Source organism: Leptidea sinapis, chromosome 21 (assembly GCF_905404315.1).
Source record: "Leptidea sinapis chromosome 21, ilLepSina1.1, whole genome shotgun sequence".
NCBI classification, from domain to species: domain Eukaryota; kingdom Metazoa; phylum Arthropoda; class Insecta; order Lepidoptera; family Pieridae; genus Leptidea; species Leptidea sinapis.
This window is the reverse complement of record NC_066285.1, coordinates 5,627,555-5,646,607: the sequence shown is the minus strand read 5'-3', so window position 1 is coordinate 5,646,607 and position 19,053 is coordinate 5,627,555. Positions and strand designations below refer to the sequence as shown.

At 34.4% G+C, this 19,053-nt stretch overlaps 2 protein-coding genes across 3 annotated transcripts in view; one reads left to right on the top strand and one right to left on the bottom strand.

Moving 5' to 3' along the window:
* The window catches only part of LOC126970412 (CD151 antigen-like), a 245,172-nt gene that overhangs the window by 204,064 nt on the left and 22,055 nt on the right, over positions 1-19,053 (top strand). The gene's annotated exons all lie outside the window — the stretch shown is intronic.
* On the bottom strand, positions 5,831-8,445 carry LOC126970411 (zinc finger BED domain-containing protein 4-like). The gene is made up of 2 exons (XM_050816252.1): positions 8,207-8,445; positions 5,831-7,640 (listed from the first exon to the last, which is right to left on the bottom strand). Exons 1-2 carry the CDS (start codon positions 8,424-8,426, stop codon positions 5,935-5,937), a joined length of 1,926 nt encoding a protein of 641 aa, XP_050672209.1. The 5' UTR covers positions 8,427-8,445; the 3' UTR covers positions 5,831-5,934.

Here is a 19,053-nt window from a genome sequence, read left to right as displayed (position 1 = left end):
TCCCAGTGCCTTTCTTATTTCTTGAAGTATTATTTTTACAGAGTCTTACCACGCAACCCGGCATTTTAGTTTCAATTCAAGTCACGCATTGTTCGAGACTGGCTTGACTACGCTCACTTGGGCGTAGTATTAGTTGCCGCACTTAGCGACTACGCCTGCGGTATCTAGTTGGAGCGTAGTGGAGACCGATCCTTAATCTAAGATTGAATAAATATATATGAAAGTATTTATTTTTCCGTCTGGAAGCGGTTTTGGAGGCAACAGATTTTCATCTAAAATGAAAATACATATATTCATCTCACTCATAAATGGTATAGTATCAGGCACAATTCGTTTACATCATTAATTATTATTGCGATTAAGTTTATTTTAGGGATTTACAACTGAGGCTGAAAAGTGCACTCCGCTCTTACATTTATGATCAATGGTTGGTAACCCCGTCACAATTTTACTACTAGAATATTCTTATCATTTGGGAAAATATAATAATTGTTAAATATTCAGATTCCTCTTACACCGCTGGTATTGTCTCAATTGTTATTCATGAAAATCGGACCATAAAGAAAAACATAGTATTATATCGACAACGATGGCTTCCATCGTTAAGGCTAGATTTGATAAATATTTATTGAACATCATTTCTTGTAAAGGACTATATTCAAATATAGAATAGAAATATTATAGGAAAAACAACGAAGAACGAATCTGTATGTTCTTATAAAAGTTTAAAGATTTGACGACGACCTGTATAGCCGAGTGGTTAGCGATCCTACCTACTAAGCTAGAGGTCCCGGGTTCGAAACCCAGTAGGTGCAAGCATTTGGATGGATGTTTGTTTCCAAGTCATGGACGTTTACATTTATTTATGTATGTTTAAGTATGTTATATTAAATATGCCATTGCCTTGCAAACCATAACACTGGCTATGTGCCTAATTTGGGGCAAGATAGTTTTTGTAAAAAATGTGTCAATTTTATTATTATTATTATTATTTATCTCAATTAATTTTTCATGAGTCACAATTTGAAGTAAAGTATAACTTTTTACAAGATCTCAAATTCGCCCAGACTTCGGAAAGCATGAGAATAAAGATAAGACAAACAGAAGTGTAATAAATTTTACTTGCTTTGTTTGTGTGATTATGAACAAGCACCAATAGAGTTGTTATACAACATAAAAATATAAATAAAAAAATTGTTCAAATAGCACTGAATTTCTTCCCATACGAACTATAATCAAATGGAAAATATACAACATACACAAAATAATAATATAATAATAATAAAATAGACACACTTTTTACACAAATTATCTTGCCCCAAATTAGGCATTTATAGCCAGTGTTATGGGTTGCAAGACAAGGATATATTTAATACAATATACTTACTTAAACATACATAAATACATTTAAACATCCATGACTCGGAAACAAACATCCATATTCATCATATAAATGCTTGCACATACCGGGATTCGAACCCGGACGGTTTAGTAGGTAGGATCGCTAACCACTCGGCTATACAGGTCGTCGTCACATTATGTAACAATACGGTTGAACATACGTTTTTTTTAATTTTCTGGTTTCCGTGTACAAACAGGTAAGTTGGTGTCACACTTCTGCTTGCATCTTGAAAATATCGAAATGTAAAGAATTTTATTGCGAGTGTTATAGGGTTGCTTGAGAAATTCATTTTAAATAACAGTTGCCACGCTTTTCTACACCTTTACCAGTGTGAGGCTTCTTTTCACAGGATGTCGGCTAGATTATGGGTACCACAACGGCGCCTATTGCTTCCGTGAAGCAGTAATGTGTAAGCATTACTGTGATTCGGTTTGAAGGACACCGTAGCTTGTGAAATTACTGGGCAAATGAGACTTAATAATACTTAACATTTATGTTTCAAGATGTCAAGCGCAATTGTGGTGCCGCTCAGAATTTTTGGGTTTTCAAGATATATAGATATTAATATAGATATACAAATTATTTAAGTTTTCTTTAGTGTTAATTCCGCCAATATTTGTCTTTAAAACAATTCGACACGTGTTTCGCCTCTACACGAGGCATCCTCAGGACGTGCTGTCTCGCCAAAATCTGGCACGAGGCTGCCTCGTGCCAGATTTTGGCGAGACAGCACGTCCTGAGGATGCCTCGTGTAGAGGCGAAACACGTGTCGAATTGTTTTAAAGACAAATATTGGCGGAATTAACACTAAAGAAAACTTAAATAATTTGTATAGTTATGGATTTCCGCAAAGTAACGCCTTATTCAATAAATTTTATTAATATAGATAGATAATTTTCATTCTTATAAAAGGCATTTATTGTCACAAAATTGATTCGTTAAGAATTCTTTTTGATGTAATTTCCACTACCACCGCTTCGGTAACAAATGGTGCTCTGAGAGAGAAGAAGTGGCGTAAGAAACTCTCCCAGCATTCTTTTTTTGCGCTCTAATCTATTACAGATAATAGCGCATAATCTAGTCCCAGGCTGTCCAATCACTCAGATGTTCAGCTGTGGAGTAGAAGAATTTATAGATAGATTAGATATATATGTCTCGTACCTACACATAGAACGTTGAAAATGTTCTTAATTGGTAATGTAACAGGCGTGTAAAGTAAATGTAATATGTATATTTTATTTTGACCATGTGTATTCAACCGAAGCCAATTCAAATCAACTTTGATCAATATATCTCACACATAACTGCAGACATCAAATGATATCACCTTACGATGCGAACAATTTCTCGTCCCAATCTCATATCTTCATAGCAGTGGAATATTTATTTATCCTAATCGCGTGTTTTATTTCAATTTCTTCTGCTTTGAATTTTTCACCTGATTTTTCTAAAACTAAAAGAAGTCTGTATTTACAAAGCTACACAGAAATTACATGCAATGAAAAATTGGTTGTCTGTAAAGTCGGTTTACGGACGGTGGTTTAACGTGATAACGTCATAAGAAAACATCTTTATATACGACATTTTATATGAGTCATAATATTTTTTGTCAAAATTGTAGCATAACCTATTATTTATATAAATACGAATAAAAGTATGTGTATTTATTTATATGAATCATGAGGGCTATGCTCGGTGTTTCTGTTCGAGATCGAATCAGAAATGAGAAGATGCGTAGGAGAACCAAAATCACTGACATAGCCCAAATGATTGCGAAACTGGAGTGGCAGTGGGCAGGGCACATAGTTCGATGGACAGATGGCAGGTGGGACAGAAAAGTCCTCGAATGGTGACCACGTAACGGAAGACGCAGTGGTAGTAGGCCCCCCACAAACTAGACTGACAATCTGGTCAAGATCACCGGAATACATTGGATGAGGGCAGCGTAGGACCGATCGTCGCGGAAATCTTTGGGGGAGGCCTTTGTCCAGCAGTGGACGTGTTCTGGCGGAAGATCATGACGATGATATAAATCATAATAATTATTTAAAAAAATATAACTGCACTGGCCGACTGATGCTACTTTTTTTTAATAAACATAGAACAAGATGCGTCACAAAAGGAACGCTCAGGCAAAGAATATATAATAGTAGAAGTATTGGCTTAGGTCGATCGTGCGTCTCTATCGCTTGCACGCTCGGCTCACACAGAACTTGACACTTTTTCGTGCGTGCAGCCAGCGTATCGATCCATAAGCCGTTTTAACGTCAAAAAAGGTTTATTTCTTCCTACCTTCGTATCTCATCGTGGTATAAACAAATTAATGTACGCAGCTATAAAATGAAAAAGAAAAACCTTTCAAGTGAGAAATAGAACCATCTAACTGCTATGCTAACACAGTAGACTCAACAGACACAAAAACGAACGTGCTACACACTTGAGGGTCCTTGGAGAATAATTTTTTCTTCAGCACTTATGGACTAGCAGCAAGGTTCTCCGATAGTGAGCAAAACAAACAGACGTATTCAGTCAGCACATTGGAACATTGTTGAAAGACAGATTGCCAAGAAGCAGAATACAAAAAGAAAAAAAAAATCTAATTTGAAACTTCTTGGGACGCGCTGAGCACATAAGGGTCACTTGAGTCGACTAAGGCAGACTCGCTCGGTCATTATTGATTTTCTTCGTATTATTTTATACGTTATCCTTTCCTAATCTTTGCTATTATTAACTCTCCTATTATGTCATATTAAGCATACACAGTTTTATTTTTAATGAAACCAATAGCGCGTTTGTTATTTTGTTGGCAAGCGATAATAAGAAAAGGATGTAGTACGCGCAGTCTGTCACAACCGCTTCACATGCAGCGATTTAAGATGAACAACTGTTAATCAAATATGGCTGGCATCGTGAAATTCTGAAAGTGTGCTATTAATATTTGGATTACACATATTATTAAGAAATGGATCTGGATTTCGAAGAGACCCAGTGTGGGAGCAAATAATATACCTCTGAGCATAGAATAATAACGCTTAGAACGATAGTTTCATTCATAGTTGCTGTCATTAAAAAAGTAACATTATGATTAATGTCTACGTGAGCGTCAAGTACTTACATTCGCCAACATGCACACACACACAGCCAAATAATGTTGCAAGTGAATAGACATTTCCCCAAATCGGTAAATAAAATATAAATATAAATATGTAATTTAATAAAAACAACACGTAGTAATAGAAATAAATTTATTTATTATAGGGAATGACAGTAACATTACATATTATTTTATATTAATCTATAATTATAAACGGAAAGCATTATATATATATATATATGTATTACTTTATTGAATTGAAACTTGTTTAGAATCGTTGTGATTTGAAACTCGATGAAACGAAAAAGGGAGACGATAGAGCTCCTGCCAGCTATTATTAATAAAACTATTATTTAAGCCGACGCGCCAAATTATGATTTCCACAATCATATGGATATCGTATCCGAGGTTCTTGAGGGTGCAGAGAACGAATTTGCGATCATTTTTTAAATCCAAAATGGCCGCCGCGCAAATATATGATTTCAACAATATGGATATCGTATCCGAGGTTCTCGAGGGTGCAGAAATCGAATTTGGTATTATTTTTGAAATCCAAGATGGCCACCATGCAAAATTATGATTTCAACAATATGGATATCGTATCCGAAGTTCTCCAGGGTGCAGAGATCGAATTTGGGATAACATTTTTTAAATCCAAGATGGCCGCCATGCAAAATTATGATTTTAACAATATGGATATCGTATCCGAGTTTGTCGAGGGTGTAGATAAATAATTTGGGATCATTTTTGAAATCTAAGATGGCCGCCGTGCAAAATTATGATTTGAACAATATGGATATCGTATCCAAGGTTCACGAGGGTGCAAAGAACAAATTTGGGATCATTTTTTAAATCGAAGATGGCTGTGGTGAAAAATTCTTTTGGGGCTACGTATGCGTGGTGTTTATAATGATAACCCTAATGCCAAACAACTTATTGGCATCTTTCGGAAATTGTTGTGCCACATGGAGATAAAATCGTTAAAATCATACATTTGCGCGGCAGCCATCTTGGATTTCAAATAAGATGCCAAATTCGTTCTCTGCACCCTCGAAAACCATAGATTCGATATCAATCTTGTTGAAATCATAAATTTGCGCGGCGGCCATATTGGATTTCAAAAATGATCCCAAATTCGTTCTCTGCACCCTCGAGAACCTTGGATACGATATCCATATCAGGGATGTTGCAGATGCCGATATTTTCACATCCGCGGATACGGATGCGGATGCGGAGTTTAGCAGGCTCACATCCGCGGATGCAGATGCGGATGCGGATGTATAAGATATTATGTAAATAAAGTCTATCCATGAAGAATTAAAACAATGACAACGTAATTATTAACATTTTTATTGTAATCAAACATAATTAAGTACTTATTTTTATGTTAAAAATATAAGTCATGTATAATGTAACTGAACACCTTCTGTTTTTTATATCAGTAGTTGAATTTAAAAATAGGAGCATTATACTTGATGAAGAGTAGTATTGCCGCCTTTTCTGGTTCTAGTCTGTTACGCAGAGGTTCGTAAATTAATCCCGCGCTACTAAATAGTTGTTCGCTAGGAACACTGCCCGGTGGAGCAGATAAAAATCTTCGTACTATCGGCGATAATACCTTGAATTCCCCTCGATGTACACTCCACCAGTTTAAAGGATTTTCACTCACATTTATTCTTTTTTTAGTACGGTAAGCAAGTAACTCTTTTTTTAATACAGCTTCAACGCTACTATTTTCTGGCTCATCTTGACTTTCGTCTTCACTCGACGAATCTAACATCATAGCCAGGTCGTTTTTTAAGCATGGCTTTTTGTTGAAACCTGAAGTCCCTGGTCCTAGTTGTTCTGTTTCATTTTCCATGCAATCAGTTATTTTAGCCCTTTTGGCATTGGTATTAACTGATTCAAAATTGTCATTCTCAATATTTATCATTTTTAAAATGTCATCTTTAATCTTTTCTTCAGTCACCGGTGTGAAAAATTTGTGCTTATAGCGAGGATCTAAGTAGGTAGCGATGGTATATAAATTGTTTTCTCCCAAGCTAGAAAACTTTGTAGAAAGTTCGTTTTTCAAAGTCGTTACAGCCTGACGAATCGGATCAAACTCTTGCGATCTTGTTAAATATAAATAGTCATCAACTTTTTTTTCAAGCATTTGTATTATCGGTATCACAGATGAAATAAGAGCAGAAGAGCTGCTCAGTTCCCGTGTTGCTTCCTCAAAAGGTCCCAGTAATTGAATGAAACTTTCAATCATTTTCCATTCTTCTGGTAGAATAGGGTCAATTTCATTATCATTCATGTAAAGGCTCAGAGCATCCTTTATCTTTGAAAAACGCTCGAACATGTAGAATGTACTGTTCCATCGTGTTACACAATCTTGAAACACTTTCAGGTGCGGTTGATTCAGTCTGTCCTGAATTGATTGCAGTTGTTTCTGGGCAATGGTAGAGTGATTGAAATGGGTCGTAATTCTCTTACATTTTTGTTTTAGTATTTTTATGTTTTCTTGAGAACCTAAACAACTACGGATAGCCAGTTGTATCTTGTGAACAGTACAGTCTATATCATTTAATGCTGCTAATCGCGCGGCTCGTTTCATATTAGACCCTTCATCTCTGATTAGGCAATGCAGTTGTTGTTTTTTAATGTTCCATTCAGAAAGCATGTTACTGAATTTTTCAGCAACTATGTCACCAGTGTGACGGCCGTCAAATGTCTCACATTTCAATATTATCGATGATCTATCAAAGTTTTCTGCAATTCCATGGCAAGTCAGGCTAAGCAAAGAAGCGTTTGAGCTAGGATCCGACCAAATGTCAGACGTAAACGACATGTTATCAAAATTTTCGATTAATCCTTTAACTTTTTGAGCCACTTTGCTATATAATTCCTTGCATACAAAATCTGTAAAAAAATTGCGTCCCCTAAAGTTATATCTTGGTGCTAATTCTTGCATCAGTCTACGAAAACCTAGCCCTTCAACAAAATTAAACGGCAAATTTTGAAGTGCAATCATTTCTCCAATGAGTTTATCAATTTTTTTAGAATTCAAGTTATTGACGTCCCACTTCTTTTCTTTTAGAACCATTTCCTCTAATGAAAGTTGTTTCTTTGATTCTTGCAGAGGAGTGGTAACTTTATCTGAAAAATACACAAATAAATAAAAATTTTCGTTGTAAAAAACTATTTACTTAAAAGTAATTAAAAAGTGAGGACATTTTAAAACACCAGAAAACCTTTCTATCAAATGTCCAACTTATATTGCAAAAAATAAAAATAAAAGGAGTTTATTCCTTATAAATATTTATAAGAAGGAAGGATCCCTAATGTTTTCTGGCATTAACATTAAATATAGCGTGAAGCTAAACTACACTAAAAAGAAAAGGTACACTTTTTGATAGTGATAAAATTTTTGCAATCAGCCGAATAGTTTTTGAGTTAAGTAATTCACTATTCATATTTTAATATCATATTAAAAATATACATTTATGTACAGGTTGTTTTATTTTGAAACAATAAAAAAGTAGATAAATGAATTACATATATTAGTCTTTTTACAACTGACGTTTTATATGACAGCAAATAACTATAATATTGAGTGGAAACTTAGCCAATAAACCACAACTAAAACTATTCTTTTATTAAACTAACCAAACAATGCCTCAAGTAAATATTAATTAATTAAAACTATTAATTATGAAACTTACTTGCGTCAGATTTCATCTGTTGTAATTTTTTTTCTTTACTAATGTTCTCAAATGTAGAAAATTCTTCTGAGTGCATCGACTTAAGATGGTTTTTTAAAGACGACGTGGTGCGGCCCTTGCGAGAGTAGCTTTTTTTGCATATTTTACAATCAGCTTTATCCTGGTCTTCTTTATTTGGTTCAAAATAATCCCATACATTACTTTTGGTCGGTGGTGACATTTCGTCATAAAACGATATTTTTTCCTACAATAAAACGTATTACCGGCGTAATATAATAGAAGTTACCCTGTGATCTTATGGATATTAGTCTTAAATAATATAAAGTTTTCTTGTAAACTCTTCTTATTTACACACTGTATCACAATAACATTAAAAATACCTATTTATCTTTATGATACGATAAGTAGTTCACTTTCACTTCACAACGCAAACAAACACGTATTTATTCACTTCCACTTGCAAGGAAAGGAACAAACAAATGATGCACTAGCGAAAACAAACAAACGTGTCGAATCTTGTCACTAATTTCTTCGCTCCCATTGGTTATTGTCACGTGCGACCGGCACGCGTCAATCACCGGCCCCGCCCAATTTCTTTCTTGTCGCTACTTGTATAATATTCGCATCCGCATGAACATTCGCATTGATTAATGCGGATGCGGAAGCAGATGCAGATGTCCAAAACAATGCGGATGTTCCGCATTTGCGGATGCAGATGCGAATGTTCGCAACATCCCTGATCCATATTGCTGAAATCATAGTAATTGCTATAAAATTTCACTCATACGTCGATAAATAACTAACTATTCAAAATCATACTGACGTATTGAAAACCTCCTCCTTTTTTGAAGTCGGTTAAAAAGAGTGGCCGTTAATGTTCTCACGAGCTCAATTTTTTCCGAACATAATATGGTAAATTCAGTAATTTAAAAGGAATATTTATAGTAACTATTCAAAGCGCTTAGTTTAAGCCTAATTGAATTAAGATTATTTGACTTTGACTTTCAATACTTATAACATCATGTGGCGTCGTACATTATAGCCTCCTATCAATATCTACCAATAAACATAAAAAACTATCCCAGCGGAGGAACTCGGGGTATATAGTACTTTCATAGCTGGCAACATATTTTTTAAATGGCGTCTGTTTTGTTTACAAAATATTTTTTCTGTTTTGACGAATGTATTAGCTTAAATTAAAAGTTGTGAAATAGTATCTAGATTATTTTTATTTTGAGATGCGTTGTGACACCCTTTTACTGCAAAGTAAGTCATTTTTAAATTAAATTTCCCGCGCTGTTTGTCATGGAAGTTGACAGAATAACACTGACGCGGCGGGAAACGTATGTGGTCTTAAACGTCCACATTGAAAGTGCTTCAATTGGCTTAGGCCTACTCACGTTCTAAGCTTTATTATTCTATGCCACTGAGGGTATTGGCTAGTCGGGGAATTACAGTAGATATCAGATATCGACAAGGCACCTGAATGGATAAAGTTCATGGGTTTCAAACTTCTGATAAACAGATTATTGTCGGTTCGTTTTTGTTAAAATTTTATTTCAGGTGGTTGATCAACTAAAATCACTTCAAGTGAACAGGTTATATAGGTATGTCAATTAATTACTCAACTCATCGACATAAGAATGAAATCTCTTTTCCTATTCATTCATTTTCACTTAAATTTTGGTAAATAACCAATAAACCCTCTTTACACTCAAATTCAACGTTAAATCAAATCCATGAGTTTTCCGACATCGTATTGAAGAACTCTTGAGTAAAAATTGAAGAGTTGATAAAATTAATTAATAATCTGAAAAACTCAAAGCCTACCTACCACATCTAGAGCTACTTCAAAAGTTCGTAGTCAAACCAAACCACAAAATTCCCAGTAAACCTCTTTCAATAAGCCTTTGGAAACTTTCATATTTTGTTTTTTTTTGCGTAATTTCAATTCCTTCAAATTCAAATTCAAATTCAAAAACACTTTATTCATGTAGGTCACAAAAATGACACTTATGAATGTCAAAAAAAATATATAAATATTGTTTCTTATTGAATTTACCGCTACTTCGTAATGGGTTGAGCTAATGTGAAGAAGTAGCAAAAAACTCATTGCCACTCTTTTAAGTCAAGATTTACATTTTAGTTGTTTTACAAATCATTTCAATTACAATATATGCAAAGTGATGCAACAAAAATACTCAAAAGTCAAAAACTGAAAGGCTTACATGAGTAAGTCAAAAAAAAGAAAAAAAAAAGTAAATTAATACTTATAAACACAAGAGTTATTGAGTATAGTAGATGCATCAATCCAACATACCGTAAATAAATAGAGGCATTATGTGAGCATTTCATAAAATAAAATATATAATAACTATAACTTTAAAGGAAATAATAATAATAAAAAAACACATCAAGCAGACCTCCCGGTAACAAGATCATCCAGCCCCCACGAGTAGCACCCGTTCACGAGCATGACGCATGGACCAGCCATCGCCTCCCTCGACCATATTTTAGGGAAGGGAACGACCCGCCCCACGTCGCCGCCACAAGCAGAGGCATTTAAGCGAGCATGACGATACCTGCCACGAGAAATCTACCGAATAACAAAACAATTCAAGTTCATCTACATATTATGCAATACTTACTAAATGCCTCTACTTACAATTTTGTTTCAAATTACATAACTCATGATAATGATTATTAAAATTGATTAAACAACAGAAACAATATTAATATTTAAATTATATAACTATAATGACATTTATCAAGCTAAGACAGACATGTAACAGCCCAGCAGCTCAATCCCAAGGGTTCTTTAGATCCAGATATTCACATATTTTATAGTACCCTTTTGTATACAACTTTTTCTTTAGCACTGATTTATATTCATTTAAAGGTAAGTTCTGAATGTCAATTTTCCTACTTTAAGATGTCCATTTTTTTAATTATTTTAGAACTATTCAAGGAAATAAATTTTATATCGTCATCATCATCACCAGCTGGTAGACATCCATTGCTGGATAAAGGCCTTCCCAAAGATTTCCACGAAGATCAGTCCTACGCTGCCCTCATCCAACGTATTCCGGCGATCTTGACCAGATCGTAGGCCAATTTTGTGGGGGGCCTACCAACACTGCGCCTTCCGGTACGTGGTCGCCATTCGAGGACTTTACTGCCTCAACGGCCATCTGTCCGTCGAACTCTCTTCTTTCTCTTACGGATCTCCTCATTTCTGATTCTGATCTCGCAGGGAAACTCATAAGGTTCATAGTAATATTTTGTATACCTCTATGTTTAAGGCTGATTTTCTCAATTAGAATATATATTATATTAAACATATTAATTATTGAGAATATATAAATTGAGAGAAAAATCTCTTTTTGTGTGTCTGTAAAGCTTAAGCATTGTAAAAATTCACTCTGATAATTTTCCCTAACACGCCAGTAGTATAACTTCAAAAATTCTCGATGCAACAGTGTTACAAAAAGGCTTTCACTCGAAACTTCGTATACAGATATGATGTGCCAGCGTCTTTATCGAAGTGCACTTACATTCTAATGCATCTGTCAACTCTTATATCCCAGAAAATGACGGAGCGATTTTCGCTTTATTATTAAGTCTTTATTATTCTTTCCAATAAAAGTTATTTAATTCTTTTTAAGCTAAAATTCTAACCTATTATCTGTACTAGTACAAGTACATCAAAATTTAAAATCTTTTAGAATGTGCTCAAAAACTTTTACTTGTGTGGTTTCCTTCGCTTCTTTATTTAATTAACAGATTTTTTTCAATTGAATTTGGATTTGAAAAAATACTACTTATTTTTCGAATTACTAGATCTGTAGTGTTATGTGTATATTAAATAAGTGTTTAATGTCATAATTTATATTTTTAAATTAGCATTAACTTCAAAATTTTGATCAGAATATATTTTATATTCCTTTAGTTACCTTTTATCAAAGATGATTAGTGAATATTATTAGCACACTTTTTTTAAGTCGGTTTAATAAAAATTGTTTGAAAGAATATACCTATGCGTTCAGTAAAGTCTCTATTTTGTCGGTTTAAGAAGAGGCGAACTTTATAACAAGAATGAATATTTACTGTCGGAAATATCGTCCTCGTCTTGCGAACACGAAACTTGATACTACACAAGGCTTAGACTAAACTTTGTACTAAGGACTGGTATACGGGAGAGAATACTGGCTTTGTTTGTGTCTTAACAATGACTTGTTCCTATAGCTTAAGATCTTAAACGTTGATTAAACAGAGTCTTGTTATTATTAAACATTAAACTTACTTTATTAAACACCAAAAATGATTTGTAGATCCTGGCCTCTTCAATGTTTTTCTCCGTGTCGCTCTTTGATTCCTTCACCGATATGAATGAAAGAATGAATGAAGCCTTTATTGCAAGCGAACTAAAATGCACATTTTTAACTTAAGCTGCAACTTAATAAACTAAATCATTCTTATTATATTTCACCTAATAATATACTATATCTTATGCTAATCATTACTCGCTTGTCCGCCGACATAGCCCTCCTCCAGATCTTTCCACATTTTCCTGTCGTAAGTTGTCCTTCAACAACGACAACAAACACAAATTATGTGCTGCAATGCCGAGAGTGAATATGTGACCGAGCATGGTCGACAGATCGACAGTGTTGCCAAATACATCTATTTAGGTCAAGTTATAGGTCTCGAGAGGAGCGGGCAGGAGCGTGAGATAAAATGACGAATTCAGCTGGGATGGAGGGCTTTCGGCAAACTTTCCGAGGTGTTCAGAGACAAACGAGTGCCTTTAAACCTCAAACGCCGCACATACGAACAGTGCGTCCTACCCGTAATGGTTTATGGAGCTGAGACTTGGATGCTGACAGCTTGTCCACCAACTACAAGTCTCCCAAAAGGCTATGGAAAGAGCTATGTTGGGGATTTTCTACGCCATCACATCCGGAACGCCGAAAGCCGCAAGATATCGGACTAACTGACATAGCAAAAACCATAGCCTCTAGGAAGTGGAAGTGGGCGGGCCATATTTGTCGTAGGTCCGATGGAAGATGGGGTAAAAAGTTGTTGGAGTGGAGACCACGAAATGGGTTCAGGAATGTTGGGAGCCAGCCAGCAATATGGACGGACGATTTGATGCGAGCGGCTGGGAATGACTGGACGCGGAAAACTCAGGACCGCACAAAATAGTCTAAAATGGAAGAGACCTTTACTCAGCATTGGGTAGATCAAGGTTGAAGAAGAAGAAAGTTGTTCTTCTCCATGTTGGTCCAGCAATCTTTTTGAAATCATCTTCCCATCGTATCGTTTGTCTCTCCCTATTTCTTTTTCCATATCTTGGATGTCTTTTGTCCGTTTATCTTGTTTGCTTCTTATCACCGATATGACTACTTCCCAATTCATTTTAGGTATTCCTCGAGATAGTTTTTCCAACGCAAACTGCGCTCTGCTTGGGATTCTATTCTATAAAGAATCCTCTTTGAGTTGACTTGGTAACACATTAGTTCCACATGGCGAGCCTCTAAGACTTGTAGAACCTGACGATCGTGAATGCGTGTGTAATAGATTTTGCGTGATTTAGATGAGCTGAATAATATGATCCTATTTTATAGTTTGGTATCATGAATCAAAAATCTTATTAGTTACTGAATTTATTAAACCCCTGCCCCTACTAGAAACACGCTGCTTATAGTATATGTATTATTCAGATCGGTTCAGTTGTTTTCGCAGTATACCCGAACAAAAAACGACTTTCATTATAACAAAGTATTTAAATAATAATAACATAATGAAGTTTGATGAACTACATGATTGGATGGTGAGAAACATGTTTCATTATTATGGATGTGTCATGACCGAGTTTGCCACAAATCAGAAAAGTTTTATCCAATAAAATAGTGTTTTACGAGAAAACTCTCGCAATATTTGCTGACCAGGGAAGTGATTTGTAAGGATTTTATGAATATTGTACATTCACCATCATAACTACTATTTAGTAGATTGATAATAAAAAAAAATCGGTCAACGGATCAGGCTAATAATCCAATGCGGCAACGGTGCCATTATTCTCGGTACACTTCCCCGTAATGATAGTTTTAGTACTGTAAATATAGTTATATTGAAACGCATACAATATTAATGAGTATTATGCTTTTAATTATATATTTAATTAAACAAATGACTTAAAATGGTGTATTATCAAAATAACAATGGAAAAATTGGCAGTTCTAGAGACTGCGGATAGAAGTGGAAACTTAGAAGTTTTATTATTAGAATTTGAAAATTCATAATATTGAAAAATAATTTAAGTATTAATTTTAATTTATTTTCAACTTTTCACTAAACCCATTAAATTTCACTTACAAGATATACACAGCACTTATGTTGCACAATACGTCAGCTGCATAGCTACAGATATACTGCTATACGCATTTCGGTGACGCGAACTCACGAGATTGCACCATCTAAAAAGTGTCTAACTATATATATTTATTTAAACCGACTTCGAAAACGTGGTGGTTCGCAATTCGATTGTTATTTTTTAACCGACTTCAAAAAGGAGAAGGTTCTCAATTCGATTGGTATTTGTTTATGTATGTACACCGATTACGGTGAGATTTATGATCCGATTTACGTGATTCTTCTTTAGTTTGATGCGGAATGTTTGCCATTTGGTCTCATAAAAATTTAACATAGTTGGGCCCCGTAGTTTTCATTTTTTGAATATTTTTGTTTACGTGGATGATGTTATTGTAGTTTGTGTACCGCTTTTTTAGGAGTTTTATTTAGTTTGATTAAATATTATTATAATTTTCCCGTTTGCCGAAAACTAGGTTTTGTGGGTGGTGGCTACCTGTCATTTGTAGCTCACAAACGTTCTTCACGATGTTTCAGTGTCTCACTAAAACGTGAAATAGGGGATCTTTATTGTTTAAGGCACGCGGAATCTTTCGTAGGCCTACCCATAGCTACTTAAAAAAAAAACAATTTAATATTATGCCAATAAAATGCAACGAAATCCTATAGTTTACCTCATTAATGACACTAAAAAGTAAAAAAAATAAAGACTTCAAAAACTGAAAAGTATAAAATAACTTAAAAAAGATTTAACTAAATACACCTCTTATGCAAATCTTACACCTTTAATATTAATAAATGAAAGTAATTAAAGGTACATTAATTGTATGTGCTACCTATTGAGTTTTGATTTCGGTGGTCTGACTCTTGTTTCGCCGCTTTTAGAAAAAAAACGAACGATGGGCAATTAATAATAGCAAAGGATTTTAATAAAATGTTGGGAGAATTTTCTCGACACGTATCCAATAAATCATATCAAACAAAATGTAACTGATAAAAAAGTTGATATTATTTGAATGAAATCCCTAACAATTTACCACTTCAGTTAATTGATTGCAGTAATTTATTTAAGTAAGAAATACTATAAGAGCTGTTTCTTGCTGTCATAGTAATTAGTAGCTAACTTTAGAAAATGTTGTGTTTTCTAGCAGTTAGTGTCAGCTCTACGATTATCGTGAGGTCGATATATGAAGCTTTTAATTGGTGTCGGTTCGAGTGTCGATAGGCAATTACTTGCAATTAGATCAAGACGATTATATGTCCAATAGTTACTATGTTTAGGAGGTATTCGGTGAAATTGGTTTCTTGGCTCTTTGTATAGGTTTGGTTAGGAATTTTTAACTTAAATTTAATTTAAACAACATTCGCTGACGCGGCAATTTGACAAACGGATTTTGCTTCAAAAATTCATAAATTTTAATTTTGTTTAACGAAATGTAATTTTCAAAATAATAATACAAATTTTCAAAAATACAAAACCTAGTTTTCCACGTATATAAGCAACATCTCAAAGTGAGAAGCGCAATTGAAGAGCCGCTCAGAATTTTTGGGTTTTTCAAGAATCGTGAGCGGCACTGCATTGTAAAGCGCAGTGCGTATCAATTACCATCAGCTAAACGTCCTGCTCGTCTCGTCCCTTAATATCATAAAAAAAATGCTTGTTGAAGTATTAAATAATACGTAAGTATCCATCCCTACTCTGCGGTATTAATAAGTAAGTCAAAGTCAAAAATATTTTATTGACATAAAATCAAAAGATTGCTCGTCAACGTCAATCACAAAAAATACAATTCAGATACATATTACTTACACAATAGTTTAAACATGTACATATTTTTAAAATAATGTAATGCAGTAAAACAATACTTGGCTGAACCATAATATCCATAAAAAAAAAAACAACTATAATATCCAATTCCATAAGTTTCGAAGATAACCCAAAAATATATAAAATTGTCATGCTTGATCGATCTCCAGATCATCACAACCTCTTTTATATCTCATATCCAGAACCAAAGACTATATTTTATGGTTAGGTCTTTTTTTTTTGGTTAATCTTTAAACCCGACCCATCTGTAATCAGGTGGGTGACCTTAGTCGCACCTATTAATCGAAATATAGCCAAACATCCAAGTCCCAACACTTAGCAACAGATGCAAGCGTGGATCGAACCTGTAACTCCTCAGAAGAACAACTAGTGAGATATTCAATTACTAAATACAAATAAGAACGTTCGCTCAGGCTTGAACAAGTCGATGTTTACTTGGTTAGATGTGTACCTTAAGCCAAATAGCCAGAACTTTATTCTCTGAAGACTTGAGAAACTCAACAAAACTTCAAGTTAATGTAGACTCTGTGCAAAGTGAATGATTTATTTTTATAATGAGACGTCTTTGCCCTGGAGATATTCTAAAATATTCCTCGACGTAGCACGCCTGAAATATTATTTAAATTAGGTATCTCTTGCTTTCGATTGCATGATATATAAATATTAAATACGAAAGTTTACTCAATTAGTTATATTTATTTTAGAATTACATACTTCGTTGTAATAAATAATGAAATTTATAATTCCATAAAAAAATTAGTATATATGACTTAAAAATAACTAAATCTTTACTATATTAGGAGAATGTGAGTTGACAGAGAATCTGAGTATACATTTTATGCGCACGTTGACAGGGGTATAGACAAAGTAGACATACATATGTCTACTGTGTGGTATAGATAAGGATATAGGGTATGTTATGGGGGATGTTGTTTATTGTAGATAATAACGCTTGAGTCCATTTTGACTGCGTTGTTGGCTATATACCACCTGCCAGCAGATCTCCATCTAGAAGTTCAGAAAATTCCTGGGATATTCGCAGACTTCTCACAGCGACATCGTATTTACTAGGATTTTTTGGCCCGTTGTTTGGCCACTCCTGTACATTCAATGATCCGTTTCATCAACGACTAGACATATTCTGCTCTTTTAAATATCCGTTACGCCGATTTTTTTTTTTTATTGAATAGGAGGACAAACGAGCGTACAGGTCACCTGTTGTTAACAGATTGTGAAACGGTGCTCGTTTAATGGTGTGAGAACAGTCAGAGTGCCCACCATATTACGGATATTCTTTCTGCTTATACCGTAGACCATGCTGCGTCACAAATTTTGATTAGTTTAGTTTTATATTAACAATACCAGGGAGCTAAGTTCAAGCGTAGCTGACCCTTTACAACTTTTTGATGAAAATCGGTTACAGTAACAATATATTCACCTCCCTTTCTATCTTGCTCTATCTCCGTTAGAGATATTCTTCTCTGTTGCACGCTATGTTACACGCCAATATACAATTCTCCAGTAAAGATATTGTTAGTCTCTGGTTTAAACTTATAATACGATGCGTCATTTTAGACAATGGTGCAGGTATCGCTTATCGACTGTCTGCAGCTTGTGCGGTTTACCGTTCGGGTATTGTGTAGATTGTCGGAAATAGGGTAATTAGGTATATTTCATATTATGGAAATTTTTGATAGTTCCCGAGAGAACGTTGTCACAGGCAGAAGCAAGTATTGTATTAATTGCAAATGACAGTTTCCTTTTTTATATTATTAACAGAGACACAGAACGAGTAAGTAGGTATATTTTCATATTAACATTTTTAATGTTTAAAATTGTAATAATAAAATTGCTTTTACTTTTAAATAAAATACTTTTAAAAGAATTAAAACGCGTGTACCTAGGTAATTGAAACTGTATTTTACATAAGATTTTTGCGTAATAGTTACATTTTTAATACTGTTTTAACTAAACCGACGTTTACGATGACGTATATCATCAGTAAGTATTTTGAATTTTATTAATTTCAATGTAAAATAACACGAAGCGTAAGTTACAAAATTTGAAAGATGTCATTGAGTGTCAAGATGCCACGCAGCAAGCATCTTTACAAATAGCCAATACACACTACAATATAAAGTTGCCGTAATTAAAAAAGCTATTGTTCTTAGGTAGTACGGTATCTACTTGGAGCGCAATCCTTAATCTAAGATTATTCGTTTATATATTTATGTACTGACCGCAAACATCCACACAAACAAATGCAAAAACGTCGCGAAAGTAATTTACCTGTAGCCTCGTATAAGATTTTGCTTGGGTGCGGATTTACATAATATTATATTAACATATTTGTACTAGTGTGCTAGTTACTATGTAGCCCAGTAGTGACAATTTCTGCCAGTTGCCATCTGTAAGCCGCGCAAAAAGAATTTCACTCCAATAAAACGAACAAGGCGCCTCAACTTCGAGTAAAATCTTTGCATTCAACTTCGGTATTACTGCTGTCACATGCTAAGTAGCTAAATTGTTGAATTGTGTAAAACTCAGTTGAATAAATGAATACGCTGAAGTCAGAGAATTGGAGGCTGCGTGGCATAAAAGGCTAATCTGGATAGACATACTTTACATTAAAACTCTTTTCGATTGA

Coding starts and splice junctions, on each gene's coding strand:
- LOC126970411 (XM_050816252.1), bottom strand. CDS start 8,426: ATGTCACCACCGACCAAAAGTAATGTATGGGATTATTTTGAACCAAAT. Junction 7,641..8,206: donor ACAGATGAAATCTGACGCAA/GTAAGTTTCATA, acceptor TGTATTTTTCAG/ATAAAGTTACCACTCCTCTG.